This window comes from Toxotes jaculatrix, chromosome 15 (genome assembly GCF_017976425.1).
Source record: "Toxotes jaculatrix isolate fToxJac2 chromosome 15, fToxJac2.pri, whole genome shotgun sequence".
NCBI lineage: Eukaryota > Metazoa > Chordata > Actinopteri > Toxotidae > Toxotes > Toxotes jaculatrix.
In genome coordinates this window covers 435,800-457,452 of record NC_054408.1, presented here as the reverse complement: position 1 = coordinate 457,452, position 21,653 = coordinate 435,800, and the positions used below count along the sequence as shown (strand labels likewise).

Below are 21,653 nucleotides of genomic sequence, written 5' to 3'. Positions count from 1 at the left end.
TGCAGACAGACGGATTCAGTGAAATGAAACTCCACCACTGTTCTCACAGTTCGACAGTGGATTCGTGGAAATGTGAGCGAAGCAGCTTAGCCACCTGCACGGGGGGGCTGGTCCTCCAGGACGCTGCCTGTCCAAACTGCTGCTTCTCCCGGGGTGTGGACTGCTCTGCCTGGGCGTTTGGAGCACTGGGAGCACTGGGAGATCTGTCCACTGTCCTGGTTTGTGTAGTCCCGGCTTGTGGCACGGTCCTGCAGGAGGAGGCATCAGTGTGAGAAACCCTTCGTTCTGATACAGATTTGAAATCAATGTTCTCTTCATCATTCAGAGTGTCGTCATTCAACGTCTCTCAGACTCTGTGGATCAGCTGGAACGTGACGCAGGTGAAAGAGACTCACCTGGGGCAGTCATCGGGACCACCTGAGGAGGACAGACATCAAGAGACAGAACTCCATTAACATTTTCCACCTTTTAAGACACAGCGACGAAATGAAACTCTGAACTCTGATCGGCGGACTCACCCTGGACGTGGAGCTCGGCAGTGGCGGTCACCGTCCCGGTGCTGTTAGTGACCAAACACGTGTAACTTCCTGCGTCGTCCACACAAACTTCCTTTATCTCCAGAAAGTGAAGGCCGGAGCGCTCGTACATACTGACCCGTCCACAAGACTGAAGCTCCGCCCCTCCCTGAGATGGACAATAAACAAACCATTTGTACACAGAGGCTGTGTGTTGTTTGTTCCTGCTGGTAAAGGTTGTTCCTGCAGAGTCCCATGATAAAGGTCTGAGTTAAACTCCTCCCACCTTGTACCATGTGACCCGGGGCTGCGGCCGTCCTGTCGTTTTAGCGGACAGCCTCCCGCTCTGTCCCAGCTTGGCAAACGCTCGGCTCGGTTTGGTGATGAACTTTGGCGGACTCTCGCCCCAAATACTGGCCCTGCTCCCCACCGCCGGGACCGTGGGGCGACACCTGGAACCGTGGGAAAAGAATTCTGGTATTACGACAGCGGCAAGGAAGCAGCTGTGGGCAATTTCATCTGTGGAAGTCGGACACAGCTGGAGCTGCTGATACAAACCAGCTCTGTACAATGAGGCATAAAAATGTCAGGAACAAATAAATGTTTTGTTTTGTTGTTGCCATCGTTTATATCTTACACATATTTACATCAGATTCATGACCAATCAGACGTGACCAACCACCGTAAGCTTTTACGACGGGGGCCTGAAACCTGAACCTGCTGATTTTTCTCCTTACAAAACAGAGGTCGTGTTCAGACACGTGTTACAGCTTCACTCTCTGCTAATGTGATCAGAGCAGGAGGCGCCAGGGGGAGGCAGGGGGGAGGCAGGGGGAGGCAGGGGGGAGAGACCTCCTCGTTCATCTGCCCGACTCCACAAACTGTCTGTATTTATATTTAACATGCAGAGAAACACATGACAGGTACAGGACGGGAGGAGCTCACCCCATGTTCACGGAGGACGGGAGGCCGTATTTCTTCCCAGAATTCCCTGCAGGAGGAAAAACAGCAGAAGAGTTTCCATCTTAATCCAAAGAAGAACACAGCTGCAGAGAGCAGCGTCGTCAACAACAAGGCTGTGAGGCGAGAGCTGAGACGGAATTCAACCCTTTAAACAGGAGACACGAGACCTGAACCCGTCCCAGATCTCAGTCCATTCAACGCAGACAAACGCTTTAGGTCCTGATTTCCTGGACTCTGACAGGAAGACCATCTCAGAGTTATTCACTGTGGAGATCTGGACTGTTGTGATCCAGGTTGGTGAAATGTCTGAGGCCAAGTTCTGTCAGTTTGAAGTGAACATGAGTCCTGGATGTTAAAGATCAGCAGCAGCAGCAACAGCAACAGCAGCAACAGCAACAGCAGTGCTGTTCACAGTAGCATCAGTAATATTATCAGTAGTATCAGTATCAGCGGTAGTATCAGTAGTAGTATCGGTACTGCAGGTATTCGTTACCTTCCAGGAGGATCTCCACGGTCACCTGACGACTCCCCGCCTGATTGGTGGCCTGACAGGTGTAACGTCCCAGGTCGTCCTCTCTGATCCCGCCCACCACGAGACTGAACGTGCCCCGCCCACCTCGCTCCACGACGCGGCGCTCTCCGCCAGTCACTGCTCTCCCCTCTCTGTACCACGTGACCTGAGGCTCAGGATGACCCCGCACCTGGAAGACACAGCATGTCTGAAACACAGCTGATCTGAGTGTGTGTGTGTGTGTGTGTGTCTGCTTCTCATCAGGGTGCAGTCAGTCACAGGACTGGAGAAATGTTAATCCCTCTCTGTTCAGTCCCTCCTCAGTGTGTGTGTGTGTGTCTTCCTGTGTGAAGTGAACACTGATTGTTTACACGTTTGTTTCCAGAGAGATTTTACTGTGTTTATTGGGACTTTGCTGCTGTAAACATTGATAAAACCTGAGTACCCATCCCTAAACCACAGTGTGTCCCACCTTCCCCTCCAGTCGGACATCTCCCCCCAGGGTCACGCGGGCGTTGCGAGGCGGGAGGACGAAGGCTGGAGGCTCGCTGCCGCGGGAACTGCATCCGGGCGACAGGTCCGTTACCTTGGAGACAGAGGAGGAGGAGGAGGCTGAAGGCGGACGGACATCACTCATCCTGCTGTCAGACGGAAAAAATACAGACTGAGAGGGATGAACAGATCAAAGACATGAAGATAAAAACATCATGTGCGATCACGCCAAACGCATGACTCGTTCCGCGTGCATCCTGAGAGCGCACCAACTCTCTGCCAGAGTCCGTTCATTCGTCGGCTTTGACGGTTTCTGTCCCGCGTGTCTTCAGTTCACTTCAGTTTTAGAAACGTGTCGATTTTGATTCTGTGATTTCAGTTCAGTTTTGGTTTGATGTCGGTCAGTGACGAGTTCATCTAACCAGAAGTTCTGGAACTACTGTTCCCATGATGCTTTTAGGTCTGTAAACAGGAGGTATGATGTTGCCATGGAGAGAGTGAGCTCCCTGTGTGTCTTTTATCCTGCGTCTGTGTCCATTCAGTCCAACTGTCCCAGTAACAGCAGCTGAATCAGCTGTGATCAGCTCCTGTCTGCGGTGAACCAGTGGATGGACAGACACGTCTCACTGGATCACTGTGACACTGAAAGACATTTAAAAACAGCCGGATTCTGAATGGAGTTCTGCAGGATGCACATCAGAGATGATGATATCCTTCTGTGTGGGGGGGCGGCAGGGACACAGCTCCTGGTCACTGAGCATGCTCAGTGTGAGCGCTCCGTCAGCCTTCAGTAATTCCAGGCACTCAGGCTGAGCTCACGTTGACCAGGACCAGACAGTTTTATCTGTTTTCAGAACAAATAGCAGCAGCAGCGTGTTGTCACACTTCAAATATGCTGCTACACACAGACACACACACACACTTCTCTGTGTGAAAACACCATTTTTATCTGAAAGTGACCTTTGCTTCCTATTAAGTCCATGTTGGAGCAGCGAGAAACGTACGGCGGCTGTTTCTGTCGCCGATCCTCCGACAGTTTGACCGTTTCCAGACACGTGTCTCTCTCGTCACAGGAAAAGAGACGCTGCAGAAGAACCGGCCCCCAAATGTCCTCCACCTTCCGACACAGGACCCCAGGTTGAAAGACACACAAACCACCTGTGTGTTTGCGCTCTGTGACTTTCAAATGAGACACACTGACACTGGCCCCCACCCTCCGGGGCCCCTGTAGCGGGCCTGTTCAGTAGGCCACCCGTGCTTGAACAGTGTTCCCCAGCGGGACTGTGACATTTTCAGCTTCAGAGGGAACAGGTGGACCCGTGAAACAGGTTCTGTTAATGAGCAGCCGACAGGAGACGAGTAAAGATCAATAAAACGGTTTCTACTGACGTTCAGCATGAGTTCACATGGAGGCCGATACCAGACCGCGGCACAGATCCCAGAGCAGCGACACAGCCAGTATCAGCCAAACGCCCAGGAGAGAGAGACAGAGGTGAGCGAAGCTCTCTCGCCTGACCGCGCATGCCTTTAACGGAGTTGATCATCATCATGCTTCTCACCTGGGATCAGAGTCCTGAAACGAGGGCTACTGGTCGAGCTCGATCTGCTCGGAATTCAAGGTGCAGACCAGAAAATGTTCTCGATAACTGTCGGGAAATAAAATCCCACAAAAACACTGATGAACTGATGAACTGATGAGCGATTAAAGATAAATGCATCTGTTCTGCATTTGGGTCATCATCAGGCCACAGCAGCAGGGGGCGCTGCAAAAAAAACGTGCGTCGACGGAAAAATGAGCGAGTGTGAGGAGTCAGGTGTCGTCCTCACAGGTCGCGACACATCCCTGATGTAGAGAAGGTCCAGGTTTTAACAGCAGAGTTGGATCTCCGGTCGCCATGACCATGACGGAGGTCATGACCTGTCCGTCATCAGTGAAAACTGAACTGAAAACGAAAAGAGCAGCGACCGAAGGCTTCCGCTGAGTCACATGACGCGTCTGTCAGAACGGAAACTGAACTTTAGTCCCGCAGATACAGATCATCTGTCTGAAACAGAAGGTGATAAATCAGACCGATGGAGGATCAGATCAGTCGGCTGGTCTGTGAGAGAAACCCCAGGTCAGAGGAAACTTACCAGCATGCTCCACTGCTCATCTTCAGGCTGGATCTTTAACCGGAGCAGATTCCTTCACGTCAGTCGAGCGTTTCACAAACATCCATAACGACTGAACCCTGGAGGCCCCACGCTGGTTCCCACATCCGTCCTCCGCAGTCACACCCCAGAGTCTCTAAAGGACCAGTCAGTGGTTTCACCTGTTTCAGACACCTGAGGAGTCTGTGTCTGTCTGTGGCCTGTCTATGGTCTGTGGTCTGTCTGTGTCTGTGGTCTGATGGTCTGTGGTCTGTCTGTGGTCTGTCTGTGTCTGTGGTCTGTCCGTGGTCTGTCTGTGTCTGTGGTCTGTCTGTGTCTGTGGTCTATCTGTGGTCTGTCTGTGTCTGTGGTCTGTCTGTGGTCTGATGGTCTGTGGTCTGTCTATGGCCTGTGGTCTGATGGTCTGTGGTCTGTCTATGGTCTGTGGTCTGATGGTCTGTGGTCTGTCTATGGTCTGTGGTCTGATGGTCTGTGGTCTGTCTGTGGTCTTCCTCCCTGTGACATTAGTACTCTGACATTAAAGACTCAGGGTGAAAGGTTGACCTGTGTCACTGACATGTCCGTGGAACAGGAATCCAGCGGACAGGGACATGTTGTCATGTGACACACGGGCAGTCAGCAGCGGTCTAAGCCAGGGAACCAGTCACATGGTGTCTGGAGGTGCGAGGAACTTGTCCTTGCTGTGACGGACACCTGTCGGGTGGAGAGACAGGAAGGACGAGTGTCCCGGCAACACAAAATAAAACACACATATAACATGTAGAAGATCCACACACTGACAAACAGGACGCAATCAGTGTTATTGATCAGTGTTATTGATCAGACACAGCACTGCAACTCTAAACATGTCAAACTGATCAGCGAAGTATCGATCACAGATCACAGAGCCCGGCGGAGATCTACGAGGGTGCAGTCAGACTCAGGTCCGCTTCCATTCAGGTCCACGTCAAACACAGCGAGACACAATCACAACCACACACACACACACTACACAACAACAACAGACCGGTCACAGACACGTGCAGGTCCAAGACCTGCGCCGCTCTGACAGGGACCGGATCGTTACGGTCAGAGGACTGATCCCAGCTGGACAGAAAGGTCCTGCTGCTGGACAGTAAGACCTCAGGTAAACAATGAGCTGATGGAACTCACCGCTGCCGCTTCCAGCCTCACTCTGTTTCATCAAAACTCCGAGCTCAGTTCGTCCGGTTCCTCCCGGACCTGATCTCAGCATCAGACACCGAGACACCTCCGCGTGTCACGTCGCGCTCGTGAACGGTTCGCGGACCGTCTGTTTCCCGCTAAAACATCCGGTTTGACCGGAGACTTCAGAGTCCGTTAGTTCAGAGAGAGAGAAGCCGATCTGAGGCGGTGCACGCGCCGGTAAACGGACTGAAACCACGTGTGAAACGAAGCGGCGGCGACGTGGTGAGGTGCTGGAGGTAAAGGTGGAGAAAACAAACTCACCTCTCCGTTTTTCTCCTCTCACCAAACACCGACGGAGGAACTGAGGAGGTTCACCTGAACAATCAGCACATTCATCACCGGGCTCCTCCTCCTCCTCTTCCTCCTCCTCTTCCTCCTCCTCCTCCTCCTCCTCTTCCTCCTCTTCCTCCTCCTCCTCCTCCTCCTCTTCCTCCTCCTCCTCTTCCTCCTCCTCCTCCTCTTCATCCTCTTCATCCCTCTGAATAAACTCTGTGAAGCTTTGGCAGTAAAATTAAACCAATGAAAACTAAGAAGAACAGGGATCTGTGATTGGTCCTTCAGGCACATTGACGGCTGCTGATTGGTCCGCCGAACGTCCTCGTCCTCACAGATGAATCTCTGTTTTCAGTCATCACGTCTGAGCCTGGTCTGAACCCACAGGAGGAGACAGCGGCTCTCGCGTGTCTCTGAGGACTGAGCTCATGATCGCGTCCTGCAGTGACACCTGGTGGCCGCGGGTCGTCGCGGCAGCTTCAGCGGGTTCAGTGCTCAGCTTCCTGTTTGTTCCCTGTCGTGGATCATTCTCACAGAGCTGGGACCTGGACAGGGGGACCGTCCGAGTCCTCCGCAGGCCGAACGCAGCCTCCGGTCTGGGCCCCGTCGGCCTGTTCACTTCCCGCCACTGCTTCCTTTGTCCAGGTGTCACACTCAGGAAGCTGAGCACTGAAGGGACACCTGAAGTCTGTGGCTTTAAAGCGGTTTAAACCTCAGTGTGAGTCCATGTTCATCATACAGTAGAGAGGAAGTGGGGGTATAGTTGCCTTCAAAATAAAAGAACAGTTTGAACAGTTTGTTCTGGGGTTTTTTTCAGAAGGTTCAGGCACAAGAAGAAGCACGGGCACCTGTGAAAGTTCCGGGTGTGACAGCAGAATGGACCAGTTAGTGTCTTTGTTTCGGAGCTGAGACCAAAACTTGTGGAAAACGACCAGAGATGAATATCATTCCAAAATGCGAGGTCTGGGTCTCTTATTCTGAAAGTGTCATCCGGAAGCTGGGTGTGTGCGCTCGTCCCTTTAACTTGACAGTCTGGATGCGGCCGCAGAGAAACGCAGCGCAGCTTCGTTCCTGCGCATTTTTCTGATTTGCTGAAGCTGGATCCGGATCAGTACCGGCGAGGAGAGACTGGACCGGGCCAGACCGAACCGAGACGAGCCGAGCCGAACTGTGGCCGAACGGTGCCGAACTGAGCAGGGGCCAGAATAAGAATACAGACAGACGGAGACAGAGGCTGCTTCATCCCCTCCTGCAGAGCCGGCCGGAGTCTTCCTCACCGGTATGAACCGTTTTATTACACACACGTTAACGTGTGACTGACCGGTGTGTGTGTGTGTGTGTCTGCGTGTGTGCGTGTGTGCGTGTGCGCGCTCGCGCGCCACTCCCTTCCATCTTCAGCTCCGAAAACGCTGCTGATGAACGTACCTGGCAGACGCACATCCCAGGTGATCTTTGCGGTGTGTGAGCTGAGCTGTGACACTGCAGCGCACACACACACACTCATCTGTGTGTGTGTGTGTGTGTGTGCAGGTGAATACAGGTGTGTCTCAAAGGGGACAGACGGATCATGAAGGTCACAGTGAAGTGATATGGACAGTGATGCTGTAGGTTTGTGACAGAGATGCCGATGCCGTTAGTTCATCAGTGATGCACGTGAGACGTATCAGACGTATCACAGGTGTATGACAGAGGTCGCGTGGACATCACAGACACGCAGACTGACAGAATACTGACGCTCACACAAAGTGAACGAAACACACACACAAGTAGAGCTGTGTTGATAAAATCGATTCTCCTATTCTCATTTTATTTTGTAAAGATCGATTCGTACGTGCTCACGTACAAATTCGAATCATCGAATTCACGCATGCGCGCGTGGTGTGACGCTGCCAAACAACGAACATCATCGGACAGTAAGCAATGCCTATTTAACGTTGAAAATAAAAAACTGCAAACTTGGGCATTACTAAATTATGCGCATGCATGAATTCGATGACGCGAGTTCGTAGAATAGGAGAATACGTAGAATACGAGAATCGATTTTATCAACACACATGCACCGGAGACCCTGTGGCAGGGGGCTTCCCTAGAAGGAGCCTGGGGAGCTGGGGTAGATTGTTGAGGGGGGGGGGGGGGGGGGGGGGGGTGGCGTTTCCTTAAACACCACCCATATCACATTTTGCATATTCACTGTGTGCAGTTGAGGAATCGAACCGGCAACGCTCCGATCCTCAGGCAGTTCAGAGTCCAAAGCCGCACGCTTAACTTGCTGTGCCACAAACAGGGACAGGGTAAAAGTAAAAAGTAAAAGTACAGTATCAGCAGCGCTGTGCTGTTTTTCAGTCTTTCTGTCACTGTCAGTTTATTCAGGGTTGAAGCACCTGCACACCTGCACACCTCTTGGGGCCCAGGTGAATGCATGTTATAGAAGGAGTCCTGAACTTTGATTTTCCGTGTGTGTGTGTGTGTGTGTTTTCACAGGAGGACATGTCCAGGTCCTGTGGAACAATCTGACCCAGGATCCGTGATGTTGGACAGCGTTTCAGCGTGACGCGTGCAGGAAGTCGAACCCGTCAGGTGGATTCAATATGGCCGCCGCACGTGGAGCGTCATCATCGTTCGCAGTGTGGCTGTGTGTCGCGCTGCTGCCCGCTGTGACCGGTCAGTACGAACAAACATCATTGGATCGGATTCATGTTGGATCCTCACGTCACTCGCTGCAGCACTGATTCACTTAGCCTAGCTTAGCGGGTTCACTGTTAGCTTCTCATGTTTCCACTGAACCTCCTGGCAGTGGTTGTTGGTCTGAGCTGCTACACTGAAGTCATGAAACAAACACGCACAACCTCCCATCCTGTCTTTCTTATGTAAATACTGAAACACACACACAGTCGCCGGCCAGTCTATGTCAGTTTCTGTGTTTTGGTTATGATGGAGTTGATAAGGCACACACACACACGCACACACTCCACCTCTCATTGTGTGTGTGCGTGTGTGTGTGTTACAGTAGACTAAACAGTGAGACTCCTCCTGACTCCGACATAGTTTGCGGAGGGTGGGTGGGTGGGTCAGACGGTTTCCTGTGAGGTGACGCCGCACCGCAGCACCCAGACTCTGACTCCTGTGTACGAGCACACTGACTGGAGAAATTAGAAAGTGCGGCTCTGAAGGCGGACGCATGAAACGTGAGCAACGGGGATCAAACATGAAGAGTCGCCGCCCCCCCCCCATTAGTCTTATTCATCCAGCAGGAACTGTTTCACTCGGTATTTGTGGGCGTGAAGCTGGAACATCAGACCACATTTTGAGAAGCTTGTGATTCATGATGGAAAACCTGATTAAAGTGTGACAGCAGGTGCAGCTGCCTCTGTTTATATATTCTGCATACATACAAATTTAAGATGTGTATGTATATGAAATCAATATCACATCACATAGCAGGTAAAATCAGGCAGCCGTGTGTGTGTGTGTCTGGATGTGTGTGTGAAATGCTGCTTTGTTGTTCGTCAGAAAAATCTGGTCTGAGCAGCTGCTGCTGTTGCTATGGCAACACAAAACATCAGACACACGAGGGACATTTAAATAAAAACCAACTCAGCACATTTGAACAGTGTTTAAAGTTTTATCTTGGAGCTGGATCCTCCTGTTGGGCCACAGGCTGACGGAGGCTGGAAATGCCGTCACCGACCCAAAAGCCACAGCGACGCCTCCACAGTCTGAGTCCAGTAAATTCATGCTGTGGAGACGATGATGAATCTGAACGCGGTGTATCTGATGAACGGAAGAGACTAAGCTCTGTGAAAACAATGTGCATGAAAAAGTTTGGTGTGAGCCGAGGAGCCGAAGAGCCGAGGAGCCGAGGAGCTGTGAAGCCGGGACACTGGATGAAGAGGACGTGAGCAGCCCGAGGCTTCGTCCTCACTCTGCAGCTCTGTGGGTCCTCTCATCGCTCTGACTCCATAAAACGCCAAAGTGCATCATTATTTGTAGCTGTCAGATTTTTCCAGGCTCTGAGGTTAGAGTGTGTGTGTGTGTGTGTGTGTGTGTGAGATGGCTCACACAGTTTCTGGATTTCTGATGCTTCGTTCAGTCTGGGAGCTGCGAGGCTTTAAACGTTCGTTTCCTGATCTCTGACACGTTCAGACGTTAGTTTAAAAAGCACCAAGACAGCCAGAAATCAACCTGTGCTTTTATTTTGATAATCATGTGATTAGGACTCAGCTTCCTGTGTTCGCTGATCAATGAACCTGTCTGTGCAGGTCTCCAGTCACAGGACACAGAGTGTGCCTTCACAGACCATGGGGTGGAGCCTCACAGCGGACCGACCAATGAGCTGCGAGGAGTGGTGCGAGGAGAGAACGGCACGATACGCTGCAGCCGCGGCTCGCGCTGCTATGGATTGTGGGAAAAGAAAACGGACGGTGAATTGCACCTGGTGAAGCAAGGTGAGACACACGGGCTGAGGCCAGGTCAGGGTGAGGATACACCTGGTGCGACTGATCTGAGAAAACACCTGCACAGGTAAGGCTTAAATGTGTTTGTTCATCCAGGTTGTTGGACTCACATTGGCGACCAGCAGGAGTGTCATGGCGACCGTTGCCTGGTAACGGCAACGCCCTCTCAGATCCAGAACGGAAGCTACCGTTTCTGCTGCTGCAGCCGAGATCTCTGCAACACCAACTTCACCGAGGCCCCGCCCACCGATGACACCCCTGCCCTGCGGCTCATGAAGGGCGACGGGAGGGACGACGGGCAGACAGGTGAGCACGCCTCACTGTTACCGGGCGGAAAAATCACCTGAGACGCAGAGCAACCCATGACAGGCTGTGTGTGTGTGTGTGTTTGCTGAGTGATGACATCATGGCGATGCTAACAGTGACATCGTCACCCCACAGATCACCAGCCACTTAGGCGTGAGGAGACTGCGCTTATCGCCCTGGTAACCGTTGCCATAGCAGCCATCCTCATCGTGGCGCTGTTCCTGGGATACCGCATGATGAAAGGTACATACACACACACTCCCTGAACACACACCGTGAGGTCACATGATTTGTTAATACCCACTGTGTGTTTGCGTGCACTCAGGGAAACAGAAGCACGGTTTGTCTGCTCTGGGCGCGATGGAGGCGGCGAACGCTGAGTCAGCCGTGGACCTGGACAACCTGAAACTGCTGGAGGTAACTCTGACCCGCTCCACAGTCAGAGCCGGGGCAGTAGTGAGGGGGTTAGGGGGACTGAAAATCACTGGATTGCTAAAACAAACCACACAGGCAGCACACGGGGGACACCTGAGGGACACCACGAGTCCCATCTCTCTGTTTCCGTTTCTCTGTCCTCCCTGGCAGCTGATCGGTCGAGGCCGTTACGGTGCGGTATTTCGCGGATGCCTTAGCGAGTGCTGCGTGGCCGTCAAGCTCTTCAGCTCTGCCAACCGGCAGAACTTTGCCAACGAGTGCGCCATCTACCGCCTGCCGCTGCTACAGCAGCACGACAACATCGCCCGCTTCTTCGCCGCGGACGAAAGGACGGCGGCTGATGGACAACCAGAGTTCTTGATCCTCATGGAGTACTACCCACACGTAAGAGGCCGAAGTGAACAGCTAATGCTGTCTATTCTTAGTAATTATGCTTGTTAACTGTATTCTGATAATTAGACTGATGTTTACTGTTATGTTGACAGAATTCTATACATTATATTATTGTTTATAAGTAAACAGACTCTGTTTCTGTCCACCACAAACCTGAGAGGGAGCATGGGAAAATTTCAAAAGAGAGTTTTAAGCTTGTCTGAGGTGTAAACGTTGGTGTTACCCTGAGTTGGAGATAACACCTTCCTTCAGCGCCCCCACAGGACAAGATTTGTACGTCCACTACAGTCTCTGCGGTAAGATAATGTAAGAGGCAGTGAACCCTTTGGAATGATCTGCACTGATAAATATGGTCAGATCTTCACCAGCAGAGATCTTTGTCCTCTGTGTGGATAATGGCTGATGTTTGTGGCCCGTACACCTGCGTACACCTGCTTGTCAGTCAGGTGTATGTAGGGGATGTGTTTCTGATACGCTGGTCTGGCTTGGCATCAGGTGAGAGGTTGGTGGTAACAGCAGAGCCTCCTGACTCGTGCTCATCCATGGTCGTGGACGGCGGTGCTTCCACTCCCTTCCTCATCGTCCTCTTGTCTTCTTTAGGCTGATGGTAAAACCCAAAATGAGACGATCGCTGCAGACGTCCGTCCCGGGAACGGTCTGAGCTGAAGCAGCTCTGTAGGAGGACTTGTCCAAAATCCTCCTGGACATCTGAAGACGTGGTCTGAGGTTCCACTTATTAAATCCAAGGGTTCACTCACGTTTCCAACAGCAGGCTCATTGTGTTTGTCTGCAGATCAGATCACACGTCAGGGTGCGCTGGCTGTAGTGGACTCTGCAGCCTGCAGGGGGCGCCGACACGGGTTAACTCAGTTCAACCTTCTGAGTTCATGTCTCTCTGACTCCATTAGCCTTGTTATTGTTCTGGAAGAAGACGGCGCCTTCACTTCTGCTTCCTGTCTGGAGCCTCTGACCGCGCACGCACGCACACACACACACACACACACACACACACACACACATATAGTGTAAGTGTGAATATGTGTATATGAATAAATTAATGAATTTATGAGTTTAGTTGTTGTGTTATCAGTCATGTGATCATCAGGCCAAATGTTCACTCACATGATCCTCAGGAAACACCTGGAACACATGGATTCATCATCACCATCATATTTACTGTAAACCTCTCTCTCTCTCTCTCTCTCTCTCTCTCTCTCTCTCTCGTCTCTCTGCCTGTCTGTCCATCAGGGCTGTCTGTCTCGATACCTGTCTCTCCACACAGTGGACTGGTTGACCTGCTGCAGGATGTCTCACGGCGTGACCAGAGGACTCGCCTTCCTTCACACTGAGCTCTACAGAGGAGGTACACACCCTGTCATTATCTCACCTGAGTTTCACTGTCCACAGTCCGTGATTTGACGGGATCAGGACGTCACGGGAGACAGGCAGAGCTGGGTTTGGTCTCTGTGTTAATTGGTTTTTATTTGCGTCCCTCAGATCGAAGCAGCTGTCTGTGTCCTCACGTCTCCGAATCGCCTTTATTTAACACGAAAACACGTTTCGTCCTCTGTCCCCATTCAGACCAGTACAAACCAGCTGTGGCCCACAGAGACGTGACCAGCAGGAATGTTTTGGTCCGAGCCGATCTGTCCTGTGTCCTCGCCGACTATGGTCTGTCCATGAGGCTGACGGGAAGCCGGTCCTGTCGCCCCGGAGACGATGATACCATGGCAATATCTGAGGTCAGGTCACGTGATGATGATGACGGGACAGGCGTAAAATCAAAACAGAAGGTCAAGTTGATGCGTGTGTGTGCGTCTGTAGGTGGGGACAGTGCGGTACATGGCTCCGGAGGTCCTGGGCGGAGCTCTGAACCTCAGGGACTGTGAGTCGGCGCTGAAGCAGGTGGATGTTTACGCTCTGGGTCTGCTCTACTGGGAGAGCTTCAGGAGGTGCTCCGACCTGTTCCCAGGTGACACCGCACTTCAAACCAACAACAGGCTGCACGAAGGACACACAACATGACTCACATCACTAGGACAGGGATTTAAAAGTTTAAGAACACTTAAAAACAGCAGAATTCTGAATGAAGTTTGGCGGCCTCTCTACTGTGTGTTTTAAATGTTGTCAAATCATCACACTGCAATAAGTAACTTCGTTTTGGTTGTAGAACACCTGCATGCACCTGTCCCCATCGCCTCACACGCTATCTTTGACTCACACCCCGCCCCCCCCCAGGAGGACAGGCCTCCTCTGATCTGTGATATAAAACTTTTGTTTACCAAAGCAAACCATGCAGATCACTGGCTAACCCTGGCGTACACTGAATGTCTGTGTGTTAAGGTGAAACAGTACCAGAGTACCAGCTGGCGTTTCAGGCGGAGCTCGGGAATCATCCGAGCTTCGAGGACATGCAGATCCTCGTGGCCAGAGAGAAGTACAGGCCCAGGTTCCCCGAAGCTTGGAAGGAGAACAGTCTGGTTAGTGTCTGGTTAGGTTCAACTCAGAGATACACTCCATTTGCTAATGTGCTAAGTAGCAACACGACCTTAGAATTTACCGTTGATGTCCTGAGCCTCACCTCCAGAGTCTGTTGAGGTCAGTCAGTCTTCTCCACAAGAAATACCTGATACGTCAAACTGAACATTTGACTGGTGGAGCGTGTTTGATGGAAGCTCTGCCTGACAGGCTGAATTCAGGTTATAAATGTTCCACAGGGTGTTTATTGTCTAGGTTAGATTCTGATTCAATGCTAAAGTTTGTGGTAAACACAGTATTGACACTGTGTTGCTGACTTTCAGGCGTTGCGTTCCCTGAAGGAGACGATGGAGGACTGCTGGGACCAGGACGCTGAAGCTCGTCTCACCGCTCAGTGTGCAGAGGAGAGGCTGTCTGAACTCACACTGCTGAGCACTCACACCGCCATACACAACCACAGGTACACACGACCGCGGGTACTCACAACCACGGGTACACACAACCTCAAGGAACACAATGCCGCGGGTACACACAACCACGGGTACATGCAACCATGGGTACACGCAACCACAGGTACACTCGACCGCGGGTACATGCAACCACAGGTACACACCACCACGGGTACACACACTGTAAAAAAAGGATGACACATTCCCGGGTTCCTGATTTGTCTCTTTCTCTCTCAGGAATTTTTCTCATGGCCGCTGGTCTCCTCAGGTTGGCTCCGTTTCCACCTACATTGAGGATCTGAAGGTGGGCGTGGTCAAAAATCTTCAGGGAGACACGCACTCAGCATCTGTCGGCAAAACGAGCATGAGTGGAGCGGAAGGTGCCGAAAAGAACAGAAACTCCATTAACTATGAACGGCAGCAGGCGCAGGTAGAAGGTCGACAGGTGATAAAAGTTAAAAAAAATCATTTATTTATTGAATTCATTCATTTCTCTCTCTCTCTCTCTCTTCGTCAGAGTCAAGCTAGGTTGTCCAGTTCAGACAGCAGTGTGTCCGCCACCACTGCCCTCACACCGGCCATCATCCTCTGCACCATCTCTGAATCTGAACACCACGGTAAGTCGCACGCTGATGTTTCAGAAACCTTAAAACAAATACTAAGAAGAAGCTCAGAGCGAAGTGGAGCTGCTGCTCCAGACACGTCAAAAACAGCCAATTAAGGTGGTTCAGGCATCTGATCAAGATCCTCCTGAGCACCTCCCACTGGAGGTTTTCCAGGAATGTCCAACTGACAGAAGACACCAGGGTAGACCTAGAACATACGGGAGGGACCGCATATCTCCTCTGGCCTGGGAAAGCCTGCCCATTTCCTTCCTTAACCTGCTCCCACTGTGACCCGACTCTGGATAAGCTGCCAAAAATGGATGGATGGAGAACCAGGCTTGGATATAATGTGAAATATAAATCTAAGATGGTGAGTGGTTGTCTTGTGTGTTTTAACTGTCCCCGCTGTCCTCCAGGTGGAGCTGTGCCCAGTGTCCCCGTCAGCCTGCAGCTGACAGAAGAAGACTTGGAAGCCACCAAGCTCGACCCAACAGAGGTCTTTACTTTTAATGTGTCCTTATTTTTGCAGTTTGTGCCTTTGTGCGAACTTCAGACCACGTCAGTCTCCACACACCTTTAACACGTGAACACCTGTCTCTGCAGGTGGATAAAAACCTGAGGGAGAATTCTGATGAAAACTTGATGGAGCACTCACAGAAAAAGTTCAGTTCAGAGCCACAAACTACCAACGTCCTGCACCATCAGGTACTACACGCTAATAAGGTACCAATATGAAGGTAACTCACTGAGTCATCGATGTGGCTGCTGATGAATGTCCACAGTAACCTGAGATCTTTTCCTGCGGTTCCTCCAGGTAAACAGTTCTGTGTCAGCTCCTCAGGGTGAACAAGGGGGTGTCGGTGCCATTGACACTCCTCTTTCCACCTCCATTCACCCCCTCCCCAAACAGCAGAACCTACCCCAGAGACCCACCAGCCTCCACCTTCTCCCCAAAGCCAAGGAGACCACCTTGGCCTCTTCTCGACTTAAGCTGGGAAAGCTCAAGTCCAACCACAGACAGGTAGGATCTGATCGAATGAAGCAGATGGGCCTAAATGGGGCCTTTAATTGTCACTATCCACCATTTTCCTGGTCATGTTTTATTGCATCACTATTTCAGACTTTACTGTATTTCAGGTGGAAACAGGTGTAGCTAAGATGAACACTGTAACCGTCGCTGCGGCTGCAGAGCCCCACCTGGTTACCACGGTGACCTGCAACACTGGCACAAGAGTCAGTGTTGCGACTGATAGCCAAGTCCACTCAATAACGGTGGTTGCCAGTGGCTACAGTGCGGGGGTCCCTACCCTGGTGACGAACGGAATGATAGGTCGGACCAATCCAGCAGGACCACAGCTGGAGGAGGAGGACAAAATGGAGGGAGGGATGATCAGAGGAGAAGACAGCCACCTGAACCTACTCAACTTCAGTCCTGACGAACACGAACCGCTGCTGAGGAGAGAACAGCCGCCCGCCGAGAGCGAACCCCTTCCTCATCTGCATCATCAGTCACGTTCCGGAAACATCCTGTCAGGACGCGGCTCAAACTCCAACAACAACAACAACAGGCCAACGGTCAAGGGTTTAGAGGTTAAACCTGAAAGGATGATGGGTTCAGTCAGTCAGTGCGGCCAGGATAGAGATCAAGGCTCAGTTATAGGCCCATGTCCCCAGAAAGCCCTTGTGGCAGAGCCAGCGTTGGCTTTTGAACATACCAAAAATCCAGAGGCTTATCTGGTCTATTCTACTGTCACAGGCTGCAGAGATGCAGATTCTGGCTCAACAAAAACACCAGAAATGCTACTCCCTAAAGCCCCAGGAATCCCAGTTTCACAGGCACCAGACTCAGCCCCCGAAGCCTCAACCTCATCTTCACAAGTTGTAGTTTTAGATACCTTAACTCTTGCCCATGAACCTTCAACTACAGAAACTCCAGCTCTAGTAGCTCTAGCCTCAGATCCAGAGGCTCTGGTTTGGAATCGAGAAGCTTCCTCTCTAGAGGTTCCAGCCTCAGAAGATCTAACTCCAGAAACACCAGATTCAGAATCTCAAGATTCAGAAACCACAGCTCTTACAGAAGCTTCAGCTCCAGAACCTGCAGTTCCACAAGTTTCAGCCTTTGATCAGGTGGGACAGACCAAAGCCAGGAGGCCTGAGCGTCCCTGTTCTTTGGACCTGTCCTCGTCCTGCATCTTCTCAGGTAAGTCAAGATTAAATGTCTAACAACTGATTGTCAGAAATTGTCAGATTTCCCCAGTTTCCCCGGTTTTGATTCCTTAAAGCGAATGCATCCATCAGTTTCCTGATGTTTTTTCCACGTCTCTGCTCCTCAGATGATGTTTCTCTGACGGATAATGGCAGCCTGAGTGCTTCAGGAGAGAAAATAAAACGGCGTGTTAAGACACCATACACCTTGAAAAAATGGCGTCCAGCCTCATGGGTTGTTTCCACAGATACAGCTCTCGACCCAGACTTCGAGTTCAACACCAGTGGCACCAGCCAGTTATCTTCTGGTCTTCGTAGAGCAGGAAGTGCCGGTATCCCTAAAATCAACCAGTCAAAATCCAGCATGGCTGTCTTTTTGGTTGGCAGTGGAGCCACAGCAACCACAACCTCCGAGCCTGATGGGATGACCTGCTTCTAAGGTTGTTGAATTAAAGGTTTTCTTTTCTTAAAGGAGCGCAGATTAATTTTTCACTTCGTCTTCCCTCTCAGTTGTTAAATCAGAGGCACAGGAGATGAGACAGACGACAGGAGCTGTTAATGAAATTCAAAACAAAAAGTTGGGTTTTGAATTTCTTATGGTATCCATATTTTTTGAAGGATTGTCAGCATTTGGCCCTGTCCTGTTACAGTTTCACCTCAAACTTTCAACCTTCACCGTGCCCAAGTAGCACCAATGCCCATATTGTCCAAAATATACGTTTATTGGTGGTGAATTGAGGCGATTCCCTAATTTTAAGATGACTGGCTCATGTTGCAACTAGTCTTGTGGCTAGTGGGTGTGGCCTTGACGCTACTAGAGTAAAAAGAGTGCCCAGAAAGGACCTTCTCTTTGCTGTACTTTCAGGCTCCCTCTGAATTTCCCTGTGGTTCACAGGCAATTTAAACTACCCGGGTAACAAAACTGACGAGGAGCTCAAAGATGCCGGTCGTTGAGAGAAGAACGTTTGGTTCTGGTACCGTTTTGAGGTCCCATAGACTCATCTGTCGCTGGCAATGTGGTGCGTGACGGATGGTTTTGGTGTTGACCCTCTTTGAAGACTGAAATTGACCGAGGTCTTCAAAATGCAAAAATCCGGCTCCTGTTGCGACAGGTCTTCTGGCTAAGTCAATGTAAACAGCTGCATGTGGGTGTGACCTTGGTCCTGCCCGAGTACCGAATTGCCCAAGACTTCAACTTTAAGCTCCTTCCTCGTAGACGTCTGGGCTCCTGCTATGACTCGGTGGACGTGGTGTGAGGTTAGTCACTGTGACCAGAGAGGATTGAAGTCAAATGTTAGATTTTTTTCACGCACTTTAAATAAAGTTTGTGTTATTTAGGAAACTTGTAAACCTTATAAGAGACACCTTGTGCAATTACATCAAAAACAGTGACACTTCTTTAAGGACACTTCTGTTTTTGTGTCTTTGTTCAACATCACGTTTGATTCAAAGAAGAATTTTTGCTTTAAACCCTGAATCTAGCTATGCAGTCAGTTCACGATGCCTCCTGCTAACAGACAGACAGAATTACTGCAGGAGCATATTTACTCTTTTAATTTGCACCTTCTTTTGTGAACTGCCTTGTGAGGACTGCTGTGGCCACCATGTCAGGGCTGGGAGGACAGAGGAAGTCGAAAAAGAAATAATGAGAAACGACAACAAGTGAAAAGAGAGATGAGCTGGGGTCGAGCGGAGTTTATTGAACCGCGAAACCTCGGCCACGAACAACCTCCTCAGGAACTTTAACGGCGATAATGAAGGCTGGAACGAGCAGCAGATAAAGAAGCGTGGAGGGGGTTTGTCTGAACCGTCGAACCGTTTGTCTGAACCGTCGGACGGAAGAAGAAACTGATTTGATCCAACAGACAAACTACGACTTGGAACAGCTCCAGAGTCGTCTTATTCCCCAAATCCATCCACAATCCACTGGGTTTTAAAAGCAGCTTTAGGAAAGAGCTCAGTCATAAAGTGAACGTAAAGGTCTGATGTTCGTCTGATCATCAAACCATCTGTGTCAAGTTGAAATTGTGAACTGACAATTTTAAGAACTTTCTGCAGAACGATATTGTTTGGTAAAGTCAGCAGTTACTCACATGATCACAGCACTTTATTTTAGTATAACCACAGTATAAACTGGCCCAACCTGCTTCCCGTCCACTAGGTGTTAAAGATGCTTAATAGTACTGTAGAAGTGGATCCTTACAGTTTTTAACAATTTTTGTTATTATGTTGTTATTTGCGAGGTATATGCATTTAGTAGTACTTGTAGTTTCAGTAGTAGTAGCAGTAGCAGTAGTAGAAGCTGAACATTTTTAAATATCAGATTTTTTTGAATGGAGTTTGGTGTGACATAAAACAAAAAAACAGGAGAAACCAATGAGTTAAAGAACCAGGACCGAATTATCAGATGGTTTCACCCCGTTTTCATCTTTTCCTGTTAGTTTTTGAATGTGTGATTTTATAAAGGTAAGCTGTAATGTTTTAGACTTAAATATGTAAGTGTGACACACCTGTGACATTTACACCTTTAAATGTGCGACTAATTCACTTATTAAGAGTTCACAAGCCTTATAAACGTCCATCATTGTTTTCTGTTCATTCTCCTCCTGTTTTGTCTCAAATTTCAGATTAATTTTCACAAACTTGTGTTAAAGACACTGTTGTGATATCAACCTGCTCATTTATATCATGCTGTTATTTTAGTTTGCTTGAATTGTAGATGCCTTCTGAAATGAGGTTTGTTACTTTTGTATTTTCTACTGTTTGTACTGTTTTTAGATGCTAATCTGACAGATTCACCCTGAGAAGCTTTAGTTTTACATCCAGAGAATTGTGAAGCCAGAATGACCTGATCCTAACCTGGCCTGGGTCTAACTGTGCTCCAGATCTGGACTGGACTGTAGACTCAGACCAAACTGACTGGTTTTGGAGACTAACTCTACGACCACAAAGCTAAAACTGAAGCCCGGGACCAGGATTCTGACTGTTTCCTGGAAGCAGCTTGTCTTCACCACACGGAGTCGACAGTATCTGAGTCTCAGACCTGGAGCTCAGAACAGAGAAGCAGGAACTTTTCCATTTTCCTTCAGTTTCTCTCTGTTTTCCTCTCATCTCTGTACATTCATGGATTTCAGGCAAACGGCTTCAGCTTAAGCTGAAACATTTTCATTTTTATGACTTCTTCTTTTGGAGTGTAATATCTTCACTGTTCTTCAGAAAAAGGCAGAGACTGTTTCCTACACCTGCGTCCCACCTGACGCATCCTGCATGACATTCTTACACTTACATTCATACGCAGCAACCTTTCCTGAGCCCGTCCTTAAGACGAGGCTCTCCAGCTGTCTACTTCTCATTTCCTCAAAGTCTCAGACCCTGTTAAACCTTCTGGGTCCAGTGACGGTGGAAAACGTTGAAGTGTGTGAACCTCGCCCTTAAATCTTTCGAGTTGCCGTGCAGATTTCATCACAGTCCTGTCCGTCAAACAACACATACCCAGATCCCTGACTCTAAGCACGCTGACGGGCTGGAGCTGTTTTATTTTACTCCTCATTTTCCAGCGTTCTGCTGTATTTACTGAGTTGGCCTGAATATGTTTTTCTCTCACAGTCTCTTCAGTCTTTCTTTGCCTGCTTCTGTCTCTGTTGAAAAACAACATGATTGAATATAAGACAACTCCAACTTTTTCAAACCTGAACTACAGAGGACGACGTTGTAGATTCAGACCAGGACAGTAAATGCTTCGCCTCATCTGACCTCGGGGGGCTGTCGATCCAGAAACATTTTGAACTGATGTGTTTTCACCTCAGTTTTTTTGTGGGTGAACTCATGTCTTTAAGTTCCGTCCCTCAGCCTTTTAATGTACTCACACACCTATGCTCCCGCTGACTGCTGCATAAGTGACTTTTAATTCTAAGGTTGTCCCTTTAAAGTCATTTACTGTAGCTTGTAAAGTTGCCATAATAGAAAAATCTACATGCCATCTGTACTATTACTCCATGTATTACTAACACATTTAACCAGCTGGAGCTTTTTGCATGAAATATCACACCACTAAAATGTTGTTTATGTTTCTTATGTTTTGTCTTTATCTGTTTTTTCATATCCTCGTTGCTGTGGGTAATATTTTAGACAGAACAGATGCAATATGGGGGAATCTCTGCCACGGCTAACAGTGTAAATGTAGATAAAAACTGCTGTATGTCCTCTGGGTCTCATGA

General features: G+C 49.7%; 2 protein-coding genes across 4 annotated transcripts in view; one reads left to right on the top strand and one right to left on the bottom strand.

Annotated features, from left to right (window-relative positions):
* The window catches only part of mylka (myosin, light chain kinase a), a 35,132-nt gene extending 28,905 nt beyond the window's left edge, over positions 1–6,227 (bottom strand). The window contains exons 1-8 of one of the 3 annotated variants that reach the window (XM_041056652.1): positions 6,100–6,227; positions 2,462–2,627; positions 1,972–2,179; positions 1,461–1,506; positions 802–967; positions 519–684; positions 396–417; positions 95–248 (exon numbers count right to left, since the gene is read on the bottom strand). In XM_041056652.1, the coding sequence (XP_040912586.1) occupies positions 95–248; positions 396–417; positions 519–684; positions 802–967; positions 1,461–1,506; positions 1,972–2,179; positions 2,462–2,626 (927 nt within the window). In that variant the 5' untranslated portion in view covers position 2,627; positions 6,100–6,227. Of the gene's footprint in view, positions 1–94; positions 249–395; positions 418–518; positions 685–801; positions 968–1,460; positions 1,507–1,971; positions 2,180–2,461; positions 2,631–4,614; positions 4,681–6,099 lie in introns of those variants that run through there. The other 2 variants (XM_041056651.1, XM_041056650.1) reach the window with 2 other exon arrangements.
* Positions 6,228–7,101: 874 nt separating this feature from the next.
* Positions 7,102–20,584, top strand: LOC121194077 (bone morphogenetic protein receptor type-2-like). Its single transcript, XM_041056653.1, has 19 exons — positions 7,102–7,390; positions 8,593–8,772; positions 10,371–10,556; positions 10,662–10,871; positions 11,007–11,114; positions 11,197–11,288; positions 11,457–11,690; positions 12,948–13,062; positions 13,281–13,441; positions 13,524–13,671; positions 14,043–14,179; positions 14,501–14,637; positions 14,864–15,056; positions 15,144–15,243; positions 15,648–15,727; positions 15,835–15,936; positions 16,046–16,252; positions 16,369–17,431; positions 17,565–20,584. The coding sequence occupies exons 2-19, from the start codon at positions 8,700–8,702 to the stop codon at positions 17,873–17,875; spliced, it is 3,657 nt and encodes a 1,218-aa protein (XP_040912587.1). The 5' UTR covers positions 7,102–7,390; positions 8,593–8,699; the 3' UTR covers positions 17,876–20,584.
* The last annotated feature ends 1,069 nt before the right edge of the window (positions 20,585–21,653 follow it).